This window comes from Caretta caretta, chromosome 13 (assembly GCF_965140235.1).
Source record: "Caretta caretta isolate rCarCar2 chromosome 13, rCarCar1.hap1, whole genome shotgun sequence".
Classification (NCBI taxonomy): Eukaryota; Metazoa; Chordata; order Testudines; family Cheloniidae; genus Caretta; species Caretta caretta.
In genome coordinates, this window is record NC_134218.1 from 38785623 (window position 1) to 38803563 (window position 17941).

General features: G+C 66.3%; 1 protein-coding gene and 1 long non-coding RNA gene across 4 annotated transcripts; one reads left to right on the top strand and one right to left on the bottom strand.

Moving 5' to 3' along the window:
- Positions 1-1464: 1464 nt before the first annotated feature.
- LOC142068849 (uncharacterized) lies at positions 1465-12991 on the bottom strand. The gene is made up of 2 exons (XR_012664771.1): positions 12869-12991; positions 1465-2206 (listed from the first exon to the last, which is right to left on the bottom strand). It is a non-coding gene; the product is annotated as an uncharacterized LOC142068849 (long non-coding RNA).
- AP1G2 (adaptor related protein complex 1 subunit gamma 2) lies at positions 3429-15509 on the top strand. 3 transcript variants are annotated; one of them, XM_048820510.2, is made up of 22 exons: positions 3429-3502; positions 3868-4060; positions 4920-5044; positions 5374-5515; positions 5694-5790; positions 7423-7499; positions 7871-7966; positions 8163-8243; positions 8321-8419; positions 9097-9152; positions 9722-9835; positions 9985-10125; positions 10219-10273; positions 10854-10976; positions 11136-11225; positions 11341-11468; positions 12908-13012; positions 13618-13738; positions 14207-14321; positions 14701-14867; positions 15092-15190; positions 15274-15509. In XM_048820510.2, exons 2-22 carry the CDS (start codon positions 3869-3871, stop codon positions 15376-15378), a joined length of 2328 nt encoding a protein of 775 aa, XP_048676467.2. In that variant the 5' UTR covers positions 3429-3502; position 3868; the 3' UTR covers positions 15379-15509. The 3 variants fall into 3 exon arrangements, with proteins under 3 accessions (XP_048676467.2, XP_074975056.1, XP_074975057.1); XM_075118955.1 differs by lacking the exon at positions 14701-14867; XM_075118956.1 differs by lacking the exons at positions 3429-3502; positions 3868-4060; positions 7423-7499 and having other exon boundaries at positions 4955-5044.
- The last annotated feature ends 2432 nt before the right edge of the window (positions 15510-17941 follow it).

Below are 17941 nucleotides of genomic sequence, written 5' to 3' on the forward strand. Positions count from 1 at the left end.
GTCCGGGCTCTAACCCCCGTCCCCCGTCCGAGAACCCAGGAGTCCGGGCTCTAACCCCCGCCCCGGGCCAGGCCGAGAACCCAGGAGTCCGGGCTCTACCCCCCACCCCCCGCCCGAGAACCCAGAAGTCCGGGCTCTAACCCCCGCCCCGGGCCAGGCCGAGAACCCAGGAGTCCGGGCTCTAACCCCCGCCGGGGCCGGGCAGAGAACCCAGGAGTCCGGGCTCCCCGATCGCGGCCGCTGGGCAGGGAAGACTCCGCCCCCGGCTCCGCGCGCTCTATGGTATCGCATCCGAGAGCGGCCGCCGCTCACCATAGAGACGGCGCTTCCCAGAGAGGCTCCGACCATCCAGTGCAAGATAGAGCGGGCGCGCAGGGAGGGAGAAGGACGCTCTGGGAGGAGGCTGGAGGACTCCTTAGTGTCTCTATCGTCTTAAAGAGACATCCCCCCGCCCCCCCAGAGCCGGGGAGAGAACCCAGGAGTCCTGGCTCCCAACCCTCCAACCACTGGACCCCACTCCCCTCCCAGAGCTGGGGAGAGAACCCAGGAGTCCTCGCTCCCAACCCTCCAACTCTAACCCACCCACTATAATTACAACCACGTGGCCCCCGAGGGCAGAGAAATCAGCCATCAGGACCTCGAGCAAACCACGAAAGCAAAAAATGTTCCATTTCTGGGGCTTTTCACCCCCTCTGTGGTTCATGGGCTCCCTTTCCCGGGGCTGGGAATGGCCTAGAGGGAAGGCGAAATGACAGGATTCCTGAAGCTAGCAATTTAAGGGGAAGGGCTGGAGGTAACTTAGCAGAGTTGGAAGCGTGGTTGTTAGCCAGTTGGGTACGGAGGCTAGGGGGGTTGTAGTCCATCTGATACAGACCGGCGTGATTCATCCAGCCCATATCTGATGGGCGAGCTGGAGAGGAACGTGGACAGAGCCACCCGGTCTAGGTATAAATCAGGGGTCTCAAAAACGCAGCCACATGTGGCCGGCAGAGTTATTTCCTGTGGCCCGCCATAGGTGGACATAGGCGCCGACTCCACCAGCAGCCAAGCTCAGCCTCAGCCCCAGCCCCTGCTCCTCCCGAGCGCGCCGCGTCCCCGCTCCTCCGCTTACCTCCCAGTACTTCCTGCCACCAAACAGCTGTTTGGCGGCGCTCAGGACTTTCCAGGAGGGAGCAGGGATGCATGCACTCAGGGGAAGAGGCGGGGCCGGGGTGGGGATTTGGGGAAGGGGTTGGAATGGGGGCAGGGAGGGGGCGGAGTTGGGGTGGGGACTTTGGGAAGAGATGGGACACGGGCGGGGTCTTATGGAAGGGGTGGGGCCGGGGGAAGCAGGGGGAGAGGTGTCAGTGGTGCAGCCCTCGGGCCAATGTTCTCGTCCTCATGTGGCCCTCGTGGTGATTTGAGTTTGAGACCCCTGGTATAAAGCATCCAGACATTGGCGAATGAAGCAGTTCCCGTCAGGAATTCTCTCCTAGTTAACAATGGGTTTTATTTCCAGCTTGAAAACAGGGCCCCATTGTGCCGGGCGCTGCACAGACTCCAGCCGAGATCAGGGCCCCTGTCGTGTCAGGGGCTGCCCGGGTGCGGATGTCCGCTTGGGGCACCCCCTCCAGAGGATGGTCCCCTGTCGGGGTCCCCAAGCTGCCCTGACTGTTACCACACTGAGGATTCTGGGCAGGGGGTCTGGGGTCTCCAGCCCTAAGGGATTCTGGGAAGGGTCCCCCCTCCCCGGCATCTCTCCAGCAACATGCTGGGGTCTCCAACCATCTCCATGACTTTGGCGGCCCTAGATGTGGCCCAGTCTGCTCCCCACAACGCTGTCCCATGTTCTTACCCAGCCCCTGGGGATTTTGGGAAGGGTCCCCTTGACATCTCTTCAGGGATACCCCGTGAAGTTCTTCCCAGCCCTGGAGGATTATGGGAAAGGGCCCCTTGGTGCCCCCACCAGGCCGCCCCATGCCCCTCCAGCGTCTCTGCAGGTGCAGGTCTCTGGCAGATGATCCGTCTTGCTCTTCCCATGGCCCAGCCTGGGCCTCGCCCCACCTCCAGGGTCCTGGGGGTGCTCCTGGACCCTCCTCTGACCGATGCACTTGGGTGTCCTCATCTCAGCCCTGGCAGGGGTGTGAGAAACACTCCCTGATGATGCCCCCCTGGGGACCCTCCATCTCAGCGCCTCTCCACGGGCTGGGGGTCCTGTACATGGCACCTGTTGACAGAACCGGGAGAGCAGGTCTGAGGAGGGAGACCCTGAGGAGTGGGGACCGGACAGCTCAAGCATTCGGCAGGGGTGGGGGTCAGTCTGGATTCCTCCAGGGGCTGGGGGACTAATCAAGGTTGGAGCTGGGGACTTGCATCTGTAACGGGGGCTCAGGGGGTTCAATCTGAGGGGTTGGATACTACGGGGGGGGAGGAAGATGTTGTAATGACCTGGGCATAGGGGACCCCCCATCACCCAGGGACCCTGACTCTGTACAGACCCTGGGTTCCCCCTACTTTATAAGCTCTGCCCCCCTCAACTCCAGCCCCCCCCCCCGCTCCACTCCAGCCCAGGGGTGAGGAGAGGGACTTCAGGGGTGGGGGACTGGACTGTGGACTCTTTGGGGGGCTCTTATTTCCCACAACCAGAGAGAGGCCATGGCCCCCACCAATAGCACCCCCAGCCCGTCAAGGGCATCATCACTCAGCACCAACACAGAGGAGTCTGGGAGAGAACCCAGAAATCCGGGCCCACAGCCCCCACCAACCCACTGGGCCCCACTCCCCTCCCAGAGCCAGGGAGAGAACCCAGGAGTCCGGGCAGGCTCCCAGCCCCTCATTACCTAGTGTCCCTGATTGTAGTGTCTGCAGAGCCTGGGGGTTGCCCCTAGCCCCACACGCCCTCCGAGGCTGGGGTCGAAGGGGGATGGGCCAGGCTCCTTCTCCCTGGGTGGGACCCAGGCGTCCGCGGCTGCTGCTCTGCCCCGGTCCCACGCGCACTGAGCTCAGTGCCCCCAAGGGGTGGGTCCCGATGGAACGACACATCCCAGCTCCCCCTAAAGCCCCTCCCTCCTCAGAACCCCCCCCCGAAAACCAAGTAGCTCCCAGAACCCCCCGGTTCCCCCCAAAGACTCCCCCATTTTCCCCAGAACCCCCCCAGTTTTTGCCCCCAGAAGCCCCAATCCCTCAGTTATTGCCCCACCCCCTGCTTCCAGCCGAACCCCCAAGCAGTGCGTCCCCTGTTTTCCCAGAACCCCCAGGCCCCCCCAACCCCCAATTTTGCTCCCCCAACTCCCCAGTTGCCTCTTATCCCCACTGTTTTTGCTTCCCCAATCCCGCTCCGGCTCCCGGCGGCCTCAATGGGTGAAGTTCCGTCCCGCGGCCAGTAGGGGGCGCCGGCCGCCAGGTGAGCGCAGCGCACAGGTGAGGTCTTCTGCGGAAGTCCGGAGACAGGCAGGTAAGGGGGGGCGGGGAGCGGAGCTCCCCCCCGTCCTGGAGAGATGGAGGGGCTGATTTAGGAGAGTAGGCAGGTGACGGGGAGGCGGCGGCCCAGGGATGTGCCAGGAGGGGGTCTGGTGTGGGGTAATGGGGGAAAGGAAATGTGGGGGGCAAAGAGGGAGGGGGCCCAGGTGCACGTGGCGGGCGGGAAGGGAGGGGTGAGGGGAGTGGGGGGATGGGGTCATGGAGGGGGAAATGGGCCCCGGGGGACCTGGGGGGGGAGAGACGTGGGGAGTGGGGGAAGGGCACTGGGGTGGAGGCAGGGCCCAGGTGTGGGGGGGAGGGAGGGAGTGAGGGAGTGAGGGAGAGGGGATGGGGAGCGGGGGGACTGGGATACGGGGTTCAGTTAGGGGCCGCTGTGTCTGGGGAGTAACCCCTTCCCTCTCCTCCCAGGATGGGGGACCCCCTCATGACGCTCCCGGAGCTGATCCGGGGAGTGCGGGGGGCGCGGACGCAGGAGCTGGTGCAGCGGGAGTGTGCCCGGATCCGGGGGGCCATTCGGACCGGGGACCCCCAGGCCGGCACCACCAACCTCACCAAACTGCTCTACATCCACCTGCTGGGGTACCCTGCCCACTTTGGCCAGGTATGGGAACCGCACCCTGATATACCCCAGGCCCCCACTGCACCCCCACACCTCAATATCCGCCACTGCACCCCCAGAGCTCCTACTGCCCCACTGCATCCCCAGCTCCCCCAATGCACCCCAGACCCTTATATTTCCCACTGCACCCCTGACCTCCTACTGCCCCTCTGCACCCCGATATCCCCCACTGTACCCCCAGACCCTGATATTCCCCTACTGTACCCCCAGGCCCCCCACTGGACACCCACACACAGATATCCCCTAATGTACCCCCAACCTCCTACTGCCTCTCCACACCCCAATATCCCCCACTGCACCCCGAGACCCTCACTGCACACCCAGGCCCTGATATTCCCCACTGCACCCCCAGACCTCCATGCCCCAATATCCCCCACTTCACCCTCAGACCTTGATATCACTAACTGCACACCCAGGCCCCCCATTGCACCTCCACACCCCAAGGCTCCTCACTGCCACCCCCACACCACAATAACCCCCTTTGCACCTCTAGTCCCCCCAAGATCTCTATATCTTCCCTTCATGCCCCCAGGGACCCCCAAACCCTGCCCTGCTGTGCCCCAAGGCCTGGTGGGACCCCAATATCACCCCACTGCACCCCTAACCCCCATCTGCTCCCCCCAGGAGGGACCCCAGCAGGGCAAGATGGGTACTAAGATTATTGTTAATTTCTCTTCCATCTGTCGCTCCTGAACTGCCTGCACCCCCAATCCTCCCACCCTGTACCCCCATCTCCCAGTGGCACCCCTCTGCGTCCCTTTCCTCCAGCATCCTCTCCCCTTCCCTGTTGCCCATCCCCCCACTGATCCCCTCTACCCCATGCGCCCCCTTGTCCCCCCAGATGGAGTGTCTGAAGCTCTTGGCCTCACCCCAATTCCACCAGAAGCGGATAGGCTACCTGGGTGCTGCGCTCCTATTGGACGAGAGGCAGGACGCCCACTTGCTCCTGACCAATAGCATCAAGAAGTGAGGGGGGAGCTCAAGAGGGCTGGTGTTTGGGGGGGCTGAGGATTGGAGATTTGGGGGGACCCCAAGGGGGCTCATGATTCTGAGGGTCTCTGGCTGAGATATGGGGGTTCAGGAAGTCAGGGGAGCTTCTGGCTATGGGGCACTAGAGGTTTGGGGGGCTAGGGTTGAATCTGGGCAGTGAAGACAGGAATTTGGGGTTCAGAGGATGAGGTTGGAGGGGTTGCGGTGTCCAGGCCAGGGTTTGGGGGGCTGAGAGCTGGGCTATGCTGGTTTGGGATCCAGGTCCCTGGCCCAGTCCTCAGGGTTCACCCCCTGTCTCCCCGCAGTGACCTGGCGCACCCCTCGCCCTGCGTGCAGGGCCTGGCGCTGGCCTGTCTGGGCTGCCTGGGCTCGGCCGGGATGTGCCGCGACCTGGTGGGGGAGGTGCAGCGACTGGCGGGAGACGCCCTGGCCTCCGTGCGCAGGAAGGTGAGTGGGTACCCCCCAACCTCCCTGCCCCCCAACCCCTCCTCGCCGGGACCCCCATCCCCTACGATCCCTCTGCCCTCGAAGCCTCCCTTGTTCCCCCTTCCCCCACTCCCTTCTGCTCCCTATAACCCAGATCCCTGCCCCCCTGCAAGTCCTAACCCCCGCCTCTGCCCCCCAGGCTGTGGCCTGCGCTGTCCACATGGTCCGCAAAGTCCCGGAGCTCTCCGACATCTTCATCCCCATCTGCGACCGGCTCCTCAAGGAGCACAGCCAAGGTGAGGGACCACGAAACACACCATCCCCCCATCCTCGGTGCCGCCCCCCCAGGAACCTGCTCCCCCGGCCGCCGGGAACCTCTGCCCCCTGAAATGCCCCATCCCCCCGATCCTCAGTGCCCCCCCGGCCGCCGGGAACCTCTGCCCCCTGAAACGCCCAGTCCCCCCGATCCTCAGTGCCCCCCCCGGACCTACCCCCCTGGCCACCAGGAACCTCTGCCCCCTGAAAAGCCCCATCCCCCCGATCCTCAGTGCCCCACCCCCCAACCGGCTCCTCAAGGAGCGCAGCCACAGTGAGGGACCCCAAAATGCACTGTCCCCCCCATCCTCAGTGCAGCCCCCCCCGGGGACCTACCCCCCGGCAGCTGGGAACCTCTGCCCCCTGAAACACCCCATCCCCCCAATCCTCAGTGCCCCACCCCCCCATCTGCCAGGAACCTCTGCCCCATGAGATGCCCCTTCCACTTCCTCAGTGCCCCCCCTCAACCGCTGGGAACCTTTGCCCCCTTGGAACGCCCAGTCCCCCCAATCCTCAGTGCCCCACCCCGTGGCCACCAGGAACCTCTGCCCCCTGAAACGCCCCGTCCCCCCGATCCTCAGTGCCCCACCCCCCAACCGGCTCCTCAAGGAGCGCAGCCACGGTGAGGGACCCCAAAATGCACTGTCCCCCCCATCCTCAGTGCAGCCCCGCCCCGGGGACCTATCCCCCCCCAGCAGCTGGGAACCTCTGCCCCCTGAAACACCCCATCCCCCCAATCCTCAGTGCCCCACCCCCCCATCTGCCAGGAACCTCTGCCCCATGAGATGCCCCTTCCACATCCTCAGTGCCCCCCCCAGCCGCTGGGAACCTCTGCCCCCTGGAACGCCCAGTCCCCCCAATCCTCAGTGCCCCACCCCGTGGCCACCGGGAACCTCTGCCCCCTGAAACACCCCGTCCCCCCGATCCTCAGTGCCCCACCCCCCTGTCTGCCGGGAACCTCTTCCCCCTCATACGCCCCCCAATCCTGAGTGCCCCCCCGGCCGCCGGGAACTTCTGCCCCCCTGAAACGCCGCAACCCGCTGGAGAACCCCCCCATCCTGCGCTGTGATCCTGCCTCAGCGCGTGGGACCCCGGAGGGCCTTCCACCCCATCCTTTCTAGGGTGGGGGGGGGAGCAGACATGTGGGGATGGAGGGATGGACCCCTAGAGGGACCTTCTGCCTCCAGCCCCTCCTCTGACCCTCTGCTGCCTGGCAGCAGCCATGGAATCCGGTCTGTGGGTGCTGCAGACGGGGGGTGTCGCCCCCCCGGGGTCCAGCGGTTGGGTCTCGCCACCTGCAGTGAGTCTGCCCAGGCCTCCCTGGTCCCTTAGACTCCAACCCAGATGGACTCAAACACCCCCTCCCCCAGCGGCTAGGGAGACCGTCGGGAAACTGAGGCACACCTAGGGGTCATACCCCTCTCAGCAAAATACCCTCGTAGGCCCATGACCCCCAACCGCAGAGGAGCTGGCCCCTGCCAAAGATTGTCCTGCAGCCCCAAATGTTAACTGACGCCCTGGTGAGGGACTTCAGCCCAGAGAGAAGGGGCAGGGGGTTACAGTCCTTGCCCTGAGCCCCGGGACTTGACTGACACCTGTCGGCCTCATGTCAGGCCTCCTTCACGGCACCCTGCTGTTGATCACGGAAATGTGCGAGCGAAGGCCCGATGTCTTGAATCACTTCCGCAAGGTGAGAGAACCCAGGAGTCCTGGCTCCCAGCACCCCCCAGCTCTAACCACTACGCCCCACTCCCCTCACGCAGCTGGGAGAGAACCCAGGAGTCCTGGCTCCCAGCACCCCCTGCTCTAACCACTACACCCCACTCCCCTCACACAGCTGGGAGAGAACCCAGGAGTCCTGGCTCCCAGGACCCCCTGCTCTAACCACTATGCCCCACTCCCCTCACGCAGCTGGGAGAGAACCCAGACCCCACTCCCCTCCCAGAGCTGGGAACAGGTGTTCCCAGAGGGTGGTAGGGGATATGGGGGGGTGGGGAGAGAAGGGAGGGGGTGATGGGAGTGATATGGGAGGCAATGTATTCACCCCCCTTCCCCCTGCAGGCCGTGCCCCGAGTGGTGGAGATTCTGCATAACTTGGAGGTGTCAGGGTACTCGCTGGAGCACAGCATCATGGGGGTCAGCAACCCCTTCCTGCAGGTACCCCCTTCCCTGCCCCCCAGCCTCGCGCTCCCCACCTTGCCCTTCCCCATCCCCTCAAACACACTTCCCCCCCAACTCCTTCCCAGGCCTCTGCCATCCCCCAAGTCCCCCCACCGCCCCTGCCCCTTGGGGTCCCTCTCACCACCCTCCCCCGACACCTCCCTCTCTGACCCCCCCCAATTTCCCCCCCCAGGTGCGCGCCCTGCGGCTGCTGAGAGTCCTTGGACAGGGCAGCAAGGAGGCCAGCGAGGCCATGAACGACACCCTAGCCCAGGTGGGTGGGGCATGGGGTGGGGGAGGGGGGAGCAAGCACCGAGCCGGCACTGATCCCCTCCATGTCCCCCCTGCCAGGTGGCCATGAACACGGAGACCTCGCACAACGTGGGCAGCGCGGTGCTGTACGAGACGGTCCTGACCATCACGGCGGTGCACTCGGCACCCGGCCTGCGGGTACGGGGGGCACAAACCTGAGCCTACCCATTGGGGGAAGCACTCCTCCACCCGGGACTCTGGCTTGCTCCCCCCTTCCCCCAATCAGTTGAGAATCCAGCAGCAGGTAGTTCCACAGGTTAACGCCCCCCCAACTGCCTCCCAGGCATCATTTAACCCTGGGGCCTGATTCCCCACTCCCTCTCTGCCTGCTCTGCCCCATCCCCTCCTTCCTCCCCACTCATTCGTTCTCTTTGCCCTGCTCCCCGTTCCCTCCCCCAGTCGGACCCGAATCCAGTAGCAGGTAGTTCCGCAGGTCAATGCACCCAAACTGCCCCCAAAAGCAATCTAATCATGAGACCCATTTCCCCACTCATTCTTTGGCTTCTCTGCCCCATTCCTCCCTGACGCCCCACCAATCCTCCTCCAATTCTCTCTCCCTTTCCCTCATTCCCAGCCCCCTCCCTTCAACATTTGGGCTAAAATCCATTAGTGGGTAGTTCCGCAGGTTAACACCACCCAACCCACTCCTAGGTGTATTCTAACCCTGGGATCTGATTCCCTGCTCATTCCCTGGCTGCTCTGCCCCATCCCCTCCTTCCCAGCTTCCCTCCCCCAGTCTGGGACTGGTACAATGGGGTAAGTTGTCTCCAGTTTCAGCCTCTTCCCCCTGTTCTCCCCCCCCCCCCCCCCCCCAGGTTCTGGCTGTCAATATTCTGGGACGATTCCTCCTCAGCAGGGATCGAAACATCAGGTAAAAGGACCCAGGCGTCTGGTATGCTCCCCGTGGCCCCTAGTAAGAAAGGGGGCAGGAAGAGACCAGGACTGGGAAAGGTCCCCAGGTGTCCGGGACATTAGCCCCCTGTGGAGATGGAGTGGGTTGGGGGGGAACGGAGGGAGCAGGGGGTGGGGCGGTCAGGGAGGATGAGGGGCAAGGGCTGGGTTTTGGGTGAGAAAGGGAGAGGGGGTGGGGCTAGATTGGTGGGGGTCCAAGAGGGTGGAGAGGAGCTGTTTTGAGGAGTTGGGAGGATCGGGAGAGGGGCTGGGTTGGGGGACCTGAGTTTGGGGGGGTGAGGAGGGGCTGAGTGGGGGGATCTGAGTTTGGGGGCCAGGGCAGGGAGGGGCTGGGTTGGGAGACCTGAGTTTGGGAGTACAGGGTGGGGAAGGGCTGGGTCAGGGGATCTGTGTTTGGGGGTGCAGGGGGCAGTGGCTGGATCGTGGGATCTGAGTTTGGGGGCCAGGGCAGGGAGGGGCTGGGGGGGGCTGGAGAGCGTCCGGGAGGCCACGTGGGGCACTCACCCCAGGGCGGGGGCTGTCCCCCAGGTCCGTGGCCCTGATGTCCCTGCTGCGGCTGGTGCGTGTGGAGCAGAGCGCCCTCCAGAGGCACCGGGCCACCGTGCTGGCTTGTCTGCGCGACCCGGACCCCTCCATCCACCGGTGAGACACGGGGGGGCGACCTCCCCCTCTGCCCCCCTGTGACCGACCCCCGCCCCGTGACCGATCCCCCCCGGTGACTGACCCCCTCTCCCCGCCCAGCGTCAGTTCCCCCTGCCCCCAGTAACTGACCCCTCCCTCCCTGCCCCCAGACGTGCCCTGGATCTCAGCCTGGCCCTGATGACGGGCGCCAACGTCCGGACCATGACCCAGGAGCTGCTGGGGTTCCTGGAGACCTGCCCCCCGGCCATGAAGCCCCCCTGTGCCTCTGGGCTGCTCTTCGCCGCCGAGAGGTAAGTCTGGCTGGCAGGGGGCATGATGGGGAGCGGGGCCAGGGGGTCACCGTGTGGCCCCCCCTCACCCCTTTTATCTCTTGTCACCCCCAGATTTGCCCCAAACAAACGCTGGCACATAGATACCATGCTGCAAGTGCTGACCATGGTGAGAGGCGGGGATCTCGGGATGCAGGGAGCACAGAGGAGTCTGGGGGGGCAGCGGGGAGATCGGGGTGCAGGAGGCATGCAGAGGGACCTGGGGGCATGGGGAGATCGGGGTGCAGGGAGCATGTGGAGAGACCTGGGGGGGGGCAGCGTGGTTGTGGGTGGGGGTGAGACTGGGCTGGAGGGGATAGTTGGCGGGGGGAGATGGGGGAAAGAGCTTGTATTCTCCCGTCACGGTGCAGGTGTCATATAGAACATGAGTTGTGACAATGTCTGTTTCTAGGGGCTCCCATGAGGCACTGCCATCCTCCCATGTCTGTTTCCAGGCTCTGCGCCCCACCCTGGAAACTGACAGAGGGTCCCTTTTAGACCCTTTGGGCTCTTTAACTCATTAGTGGCTGGCTAGGAATAGATGGGAGAGGGGAGGGAGGGGCACTGGGGTAAGTGGCAGGGAGGAGGGGCAGATGGGGGACGGGGGAGGGGTGGATAGGGTTCTGTGGGAGGTGAAGGAGGAGGGGGAAGGAGGGATGGGGGGCCCGGTGGGTGGGGGGCAGCGGGTAACCAGGTCTCCCCTGCCCCAGGCCGGCTCCTCGGTGCCGGACAATGCTGTCTCCCGCCTGATCCAGCTGATTGTGGGGGCTGGGGAGCTGCACCCCTACATCATGAGACGTCTCTATGGGGCACTGGCCTGCGATATCTCCCAGGTGAGGGGGGGTCTCGGTGGGGGAGGGGGAGAAGGGAGGATGGAGGAGACGAGTGGGGGGCGGTGGAGTCCTGGTGGGGGGCGGGGCCAGGCAGTTTTGGGGGTGGCTAAGCCCCACTGTCTAATTTGGGGGTCGTCCCCCACCCTGCTTTTCCCCCAGCAACCCCTGGTGCAGGTGGCCACCTGGTGCATCGGCGAGTATGGCGACCTTCTCTTAGCCGACAGCTGCGAGGAGGCGGAGCCTGTGCAGGTCAGGGGGCGGGGCTGCAAGCTGGAGCGGCGGGGTCAGGGGCATTGGGGTGCCTGGCTGTGGGGCAGCAGGGGAATGGCACGGCTCACCCCTTGCCCCGTGTCGCCCCCCGCAGGTGGAGGAGGGGCAGGTGCCGGCGCTGCTGGAGCGGGTGCTGCAGTCTCACCTCTCGCTGCCCCCCACGCGAGCCCTCGCCCTGACGGCCCTCATGAAACTCAGCACCCGCCTGCCGGGGGACATCGAGTGAGGCACCCCCAGGATCCCCGTGCATGCTCCCTGCACCCCAAATCCCCCTCAGCACCCCCAGAATCCCCGTGCATGCTCCCTGCACCCCAAATCCCCCTCAGCACCCCCAGAATCCCCGTGCATGCTCCCTGCACCCCAAATCTCCCTCAGCACCCCCAGAATCCCCGTGCATGCTCCCTGCACCCCAAATCCCCCATAGCACCCCCAGAATCCCCGTGCATGCTCCCTGCACCCCAAATCCCCCTCAGCACCCCCAGAATCCCCGTGCATGCTCCCTGCACCCCAAATCCCCCTCAGCACCCCCAGAATCCCCGTGCATGCTCCCTGCACCCCAAATCCCCCTCAGCACCCCCAGAATCCCGGTGCATGCTCCCTGCACCCCAAATCCCCCTCAGCACCCCCAGAATCCCCGTGCATGCTCCCTGCACCCCAAATCTCCCTCAGCACCCCAGAATCCCTGTGCATGCTCCCTGCACCCCAAATCTCCCTCAGCACCCCCAGAATCCCCGTGCATGCTCCCTGCACCCCAAATCCCCCTCAGCACCCCCAGAATCCCCGTGCATGCTCCCTGCACCCCAAATCCCCCTCAGCACCCCCAGAATCCCGGTGCATGCTCCCTGCACCCCAAATCCCCCTCAGCACCCCCAGAATCCCCGTGCATGCTCCCTGCACCCCAAATCTCCCTCAGCACCCCAGAATCCCTGTGCATGCTCCCTGCACCCCAAATCTCCCTCAGCACCCCCAGAATCCCCGTGCATGCTCCCTGCACCCCAAATCCCCCTAGCACCCCAGAATCCCTGTGCATGCTCCCTGTACCCCAAATCTCCATCGACCCCCCAGAATCCCTTTGCATGCTCCCTGCACCCCAAATCCCCCTCAGCACCCCCAGAATCTCCATGCATGCTCCCTACACCCCAAATCTCCATTGACCTCCAGAATCCCTTTGCATGCTCCCTGCACCCCCAAATCCCCACTGCACCCCCAGAATCCCTGTGCATGCTCCTTGCACCCCCAGAATGCCTTCTCCACCCCAATGTCACATGCATACTCCCTGCACCCCATATCTCTGTGTATGCTCCCTGCACCCTCAACATCCCCATGCACATTCCCTGTACCCCAGATCCCCTCTACACCCCCAGAATCCCTGTGCATGCTCCCTGCACCCCCAAAATCCTCTCTTCCCTCCCTGATTTTTATGAATCCTCCCAGAACTCTCCCTGCACCCCATGTCCCCACTGTGGCTCCAAACCCAGCAGCACCCCAATGTTGTGCATGCACCCAAAATCTCCTTGGAACCCCCACCAGCTCCCCCATGCACCCGGAAATCCTTCCTGCCCCCCATCTCCAGGCACCTTTCTTCCCCCCGCCTTTCCCTTCACCCCCTAGCCCCCCTTTACCGCTGGAAGTTGATGGGCCCCCAATTTGTCTCCACCCAGCCGCATCCGGCGGATTGTCTCGGTGTTCGGCAGCTGCCATGACATCGAGCTCCAGCAGAGGGCGGTGGAGTACAACGCCCTCTTCAGGAAATATGACCACCTCAGGTAGCGGGAGGGCGGGGAGCCAGGACTCCTGGGTCCCATCCCTGGCTCTGGGTGGAGAGTGGGGGCTGGTGATTGGAGCCGGGGGGGCTGGGAGCCAGGACTCCTGGGTTCTCTCCCCTGGTCTGGGAGGGGAGATGGGTGTAGTGGGGGGCGGGCTGGGAGCCAGGTCTCCTGGGTTCTCTCCCCGGGTCTGGGAGGGGAGTGGGGTGTAGTGGGGGGCGGGCTGGGAGCCAGGTCTCCTGGGTTCTCTCCCCGGGTCTGGGAGGGGAGTGGGGTGTAGTGGGGGGCGGGCTGGGAGCCAGGACTCCTGGGTTCTCTCCCCGGGTCTGGGAGGGGAGTGGGGTGTAGTGGGGGGCGGGCTGGGAGCCAGGTCTCCTGGGTTCTCTCCCCGGGTCTGGGAGGGGAGTGGGGTGTAGTGGGGGGCGGGCTGGGAGCCAGGACTCCTGGGTTCTCTCCCCGGGTCTGGGAGGGGAGTGGGGTGTAGTGGGGGGCGGGCTGGGAGCCAGGTCTCCTGGGTTCTCTCCCCGGGTCTGGGAGGGGAGTGGGGTGTAGTGGGGGGCGGGCTGGGAGCCAGGACACCTGGGTTCTCAGGCTCATTCCCACAGGGCGTCTGTGCTGGAGAAGATGCCGCTGGTGAAGGCTGAGGAAGAGGAAGGAGCTGAGGTTGTTGCACCAGGAGGCCAGAAGAGGGCGCCGTCCTCCACCGCTCAGGAGGAGCCCAGCCAGGTGTGGAACGTGTCCCGGGGCTGGGGGGCGCTGGGCTGGAGGGGGGGGGGTGTCCCGGCCGTGCCCCTTCTCCCAGCCTGGTCTGGGGGGGCGCTGGGCTGGAGGGGGGCGTCCTGGCCGTGCCCCTTCTCCCAGCCTGGTCTGGGGGGGCGCTGGGCTGGAGGGGGGGGTGTCCTGGCCGTGCCCCTTCTCCCAGCCTGGTCTGGGGGGGCGCTGGGCTGGAGGGGGGGGGGTGTCCCGGCCATGCCCCTTCTCCCAGCCTGGTCTGGGGGGGCGCTGGGCTGGAGGGGGGGGTGTCCTGGCCGTGCCCCTTCTCCCAGCCTGGTCTGGGGGGGCGCTGGGCTGGAGGGGGGGGTGTCCCGGCCATGCCCCTTCTCCCAGCCTGGTCTGGGGGGCGCTGTGCTGGGGGGCTCCTAGACACTCCCTGTCCCCCCCAACCCCCGTCCCACCTTCTCTCTCCTCCTGTAGGTCGCCGACCTCTTGGATCTCCTTGGGGGGCCCCCAGCTGACCCCCTGGTCCCCGCAGGCTCAGACACTCCTGTGGCCGAATCTCTGCTGGACTTGCTGGAAGACGTGACAACTGGTGATAAATCAGGGGGAGGCTGGGGTCAAGCGGTGGGGCAGTGAGGAATGGGGGGCTGGGAACTGGTGGGGGAGTTAGGAATGAGGGGGGCTGGGGTCAGGTGGGGGGGCGGTGAGGAGTGGGGGGCTGGAAAGAGGCTGGGTTGAGGAATGGGGGGGCTGGGGTCAAGTGTGGGGGCAGTGAGGAATGGGGGCCTGGGATCAGGTGGGGTGGTGAGGAGTGGGGGGCTGGAAAGGGGCTGGGTTGAGGAATGGGGGGGCTGGGGTCAAGTGTGGGGGCAGTGAGGAATGAAGGGGGGGCTGGGAATCAGTGGGGGCATTTTGTGGAGTGGGGAGTGGGGGCACCCGTGAGTCCTTGGTGTCAATCTCACCCCCCCCAGCGCCCCCCATCCCCCCGCTGAGGGTGTGGGAGGGGGACGGGCTGCGGCTGGACTTTGCCTTCCAGCGCCCCCCAGCCGACCCCCACCTGCTCCTCATCACGGCCAGCGCCAGCCGCACCCAGCCCGGCACCACCTCGGGGTTCCTGCTCCAGGCGGCCGTGCCCAAGGTGAGCCCCCCTTCCTGGTGCCCCGCTCCCCTCTGGGGGGACTGGAGTCCCGCCTTAGGGACAGGGACGATCTCTGGCATGGGGGAGGGGGAACTGGAGCCATAGGGCAGGGTGGGGGGCTGGGGTACGGGCTGGGTGGGGGAGGGGAGAGGAAGGGGCAGAGCATGGGGAACAGGGGGCATTTCAGGGCTGGGTTGCCCCCCACTGACCCCCCCACCCCTCAGGCTCTGCAGGTGCAGTTGGAGGCCCCCAGCGGGACGTCGGTGCCGGGCCCCGATGGGGCCCCCCTGAGCCAGCAGCTGCGTGTGCGGAACCCCGGCCAGGTGAGGGGGGGCATCAGCCCGGGGATCCCCTCCCCCATATCTCTCCTCACAGCCCCCACCCTGACTCCCCCTTCTCCCCCCAGGCTCCCCTGCGGATGCGCCTGCGACTGGCCTATACGCCCCCCGCGGGGGTCCCGGTGCAGGAGACCCTGGAGATCAACGACTTCCCTGCAGCTGCCTGGCAGTGACCGACCCCCCCAGCCGTGAGGACCCCGCCCCCGGGCCATGGTTCCTGCCAGCCGCCACCAGGGGGCGCTGTTGATCCGGACAGAGATGGGGGAGGGCTGCGTAAATAAAAACAGCCCCCCCCCCACCCGGAGAGACAGAGTCTGTGTCCAGTGTGTGTACATTGGGGGGGAGCGGGGCGGGGGGGCACTGCCTGGGTTGGGGTTTGGGGCTGGTGAGAAAGGGAGGGGTCTGGACGTCAAGCATGGGGTGGGGACTAGGAGTGGGGGCAGGGAAAGGGAGGGGGGATCCCAGGCCGGGGGGGGGGCTGGTTGGGGGGCAGGCAGACCCAGGGGGCATCCCAGGTGGGGGGAGGGGGATCCCAGGCCTGGGGGGGCAGGTTGGGGAGGAAGCAGAGGGAGGGGGGGGGATCCCACGCCAGGAGGGGCTGTTTGGGGGGCAGGCAGAGGGAGGGGGGATCCCAGGCGGGATGCGGGGAGGAGAGGCTGGGGGGGAAGCAGAGGGAGGGGGGATCCCTGGCGGGGGGGAGGTGGATCCTAGGCCTGGAGGGAAGGGATGCGGGGGGGCAGACAGAGGGAGGGGGATCCCAGGTCTGGGGGGGCAGGTTGGGGAGGAAGCAGAGGGAGGGGGGGATCCCACGCCAGGAGGGGCTGTTTGGGGGGCAGACAGAGGGAGGGGGATCCCAGGCCTGGGGGGGCTGGTTGGGGGGAGGGCGGCTCGGAAGCGCTGGGGAAGCCCAGGGCAGGGCGGATTCCCTCCCCCCACCCAGGATCGCTGCCATCGAGCGGGTTTCTCCGGCGGCTGGAATCCGCATCCGGCGGGGGCGGCGGGGGCGGAGCCGGGTCCCGCCAGCAGGTGGCGCTGCTGCCCCTCCCCCGCTTCATTCATATTCCAGCCGGGGCGCCGCCCCCCGCCTCCAATTAACTTGGTGCCTCACTGCAGCGTCCCCCCCCCCCGCGCCCGCCCCCGCCCCCGTCGCGCCGGGCGGGGGGGAAGCGGCGGAGCGAAGGAGCCGTAATGGCCGGGGGCCTGAGATTGCCCCTCACTCCCGCCCCGCAGCCCCCCCACCCCCTCCGCGCCCCTCACTACCACCCTGCAGCCCCCTGCCCCCCCCGCCCCGACCCGCCATGCCCCTCAGTCCCGACCCGCAGCCCCCCACCCCGCCAGTGCCCCTCACTACCACCCCGCAGCCCCCTGCTCCCCCCTGCCTTGCCGGTGCCCCTCACTCCCGACCCGCAGCCCCCCCACCCCCCCCGGTGCCCCTCACTACCACCCCGCAGCCCCCTGTCCACCCCCGCCCCGCCAGTGCCCCTCAGTCCCGACCCGCCATGCCCCTCAGTCCCGACCCGCAGCCCCCCATCCCGCCAGTGCCCCTCAGTCCCGATCCGCAGCCTCCCCACACCCCCACACCCCGCCGGTGCCCCTCACTACCACCCCACAGCCCCCTGCTCCCCCCTGCCTTGCCGGTGCCCCTCACTCCCGACCCGCCATGCCCCTCAGTCCCGACCTGCAGCCCCCCCACCCCCCCGCCCCGCAGGTGCCTCTCACTCCTGACCCGCAGCCCCCCCGCCCCGCCGGTGCCCCTCACTACCACCCCGCAGCCCCCTTCTCCCCCTGCCCCGCCGGTGCCCCTCACTCCCGAACCGCAGCCCCCCCACCCCCCCCCGCCCCGCCGGTGCCCCTCACTCCTGACCCGCAGCCCCCCCGCCCCGCCGGTGCCCCTCACTACCACCCCGCAGCCCCCTGCTCCCCCTGCCCCGCCGGTGCCCCTCACTCCCGAACCGCAGCCCCCCCCACCCCCCCGCCCTGCTGGTGCCCCTCACTGCCGACCTGCAGCCCCCCCTAGCCCAGCCCTGGGCCCCTCCTGGCCCTGCTGGTGCCCCTCAGTCCCTCAGCCTCCTGTGGTTCGCCTGGCACTGGATTTTCTCTGTTGTTTCCGTCTGTCTGTGCCCATGTGATGGGGGGGCCGTGCCAGCCCCCTCTGTCCTCTCCTTGCCTTCACCACCCACGTGAATTCGCTCCTCAGTTAATTGGATTTCTGTTCCTGGTGATTGGGGTGTGGGGGGCAGGGTATTTGGGGGGCCTCGCGCCGGGGGTCCTTAAAACAAGAGAAAAGGCTGAAGTCATGAAGGAGGGGTGAGGGCCACAGACCAAGCAAGGTGGAAGGAAAGGAGCCAGGGAGGGGCAAGCGGGAACGAGGAAGGAAGAAGGGCTCAGGGAGAAGCCCGCGGCTTCGGGGGTGTCGGGGGGGGGTCTTCACCTGGCAACAGGAGGCTGAGTGAGACTCAGCAAAGGGTTGCCTGTACTGCACAGCTTACTAACATGGGCCCCGCCAGTCAGTGAGAGAACCCAGGAGTCCGGGCTCCCAGCGCCTCCCTCCCCGCTCTAACCACTGGCTCCCTCCCCGCTCTAACCATCGCACTCCCCTCCCAGATCTGGGGAATGGAACCCAGGTATCCTGGCTCCCAGCACCAGCCTGGGAGTTTTGTTTGTCTTCCCGTGTGCCGTTTTCTCCTTCTTTCTTCACCTTGTATCCCCTCCCTCACCCCCCCTCCCCTGCTCCGG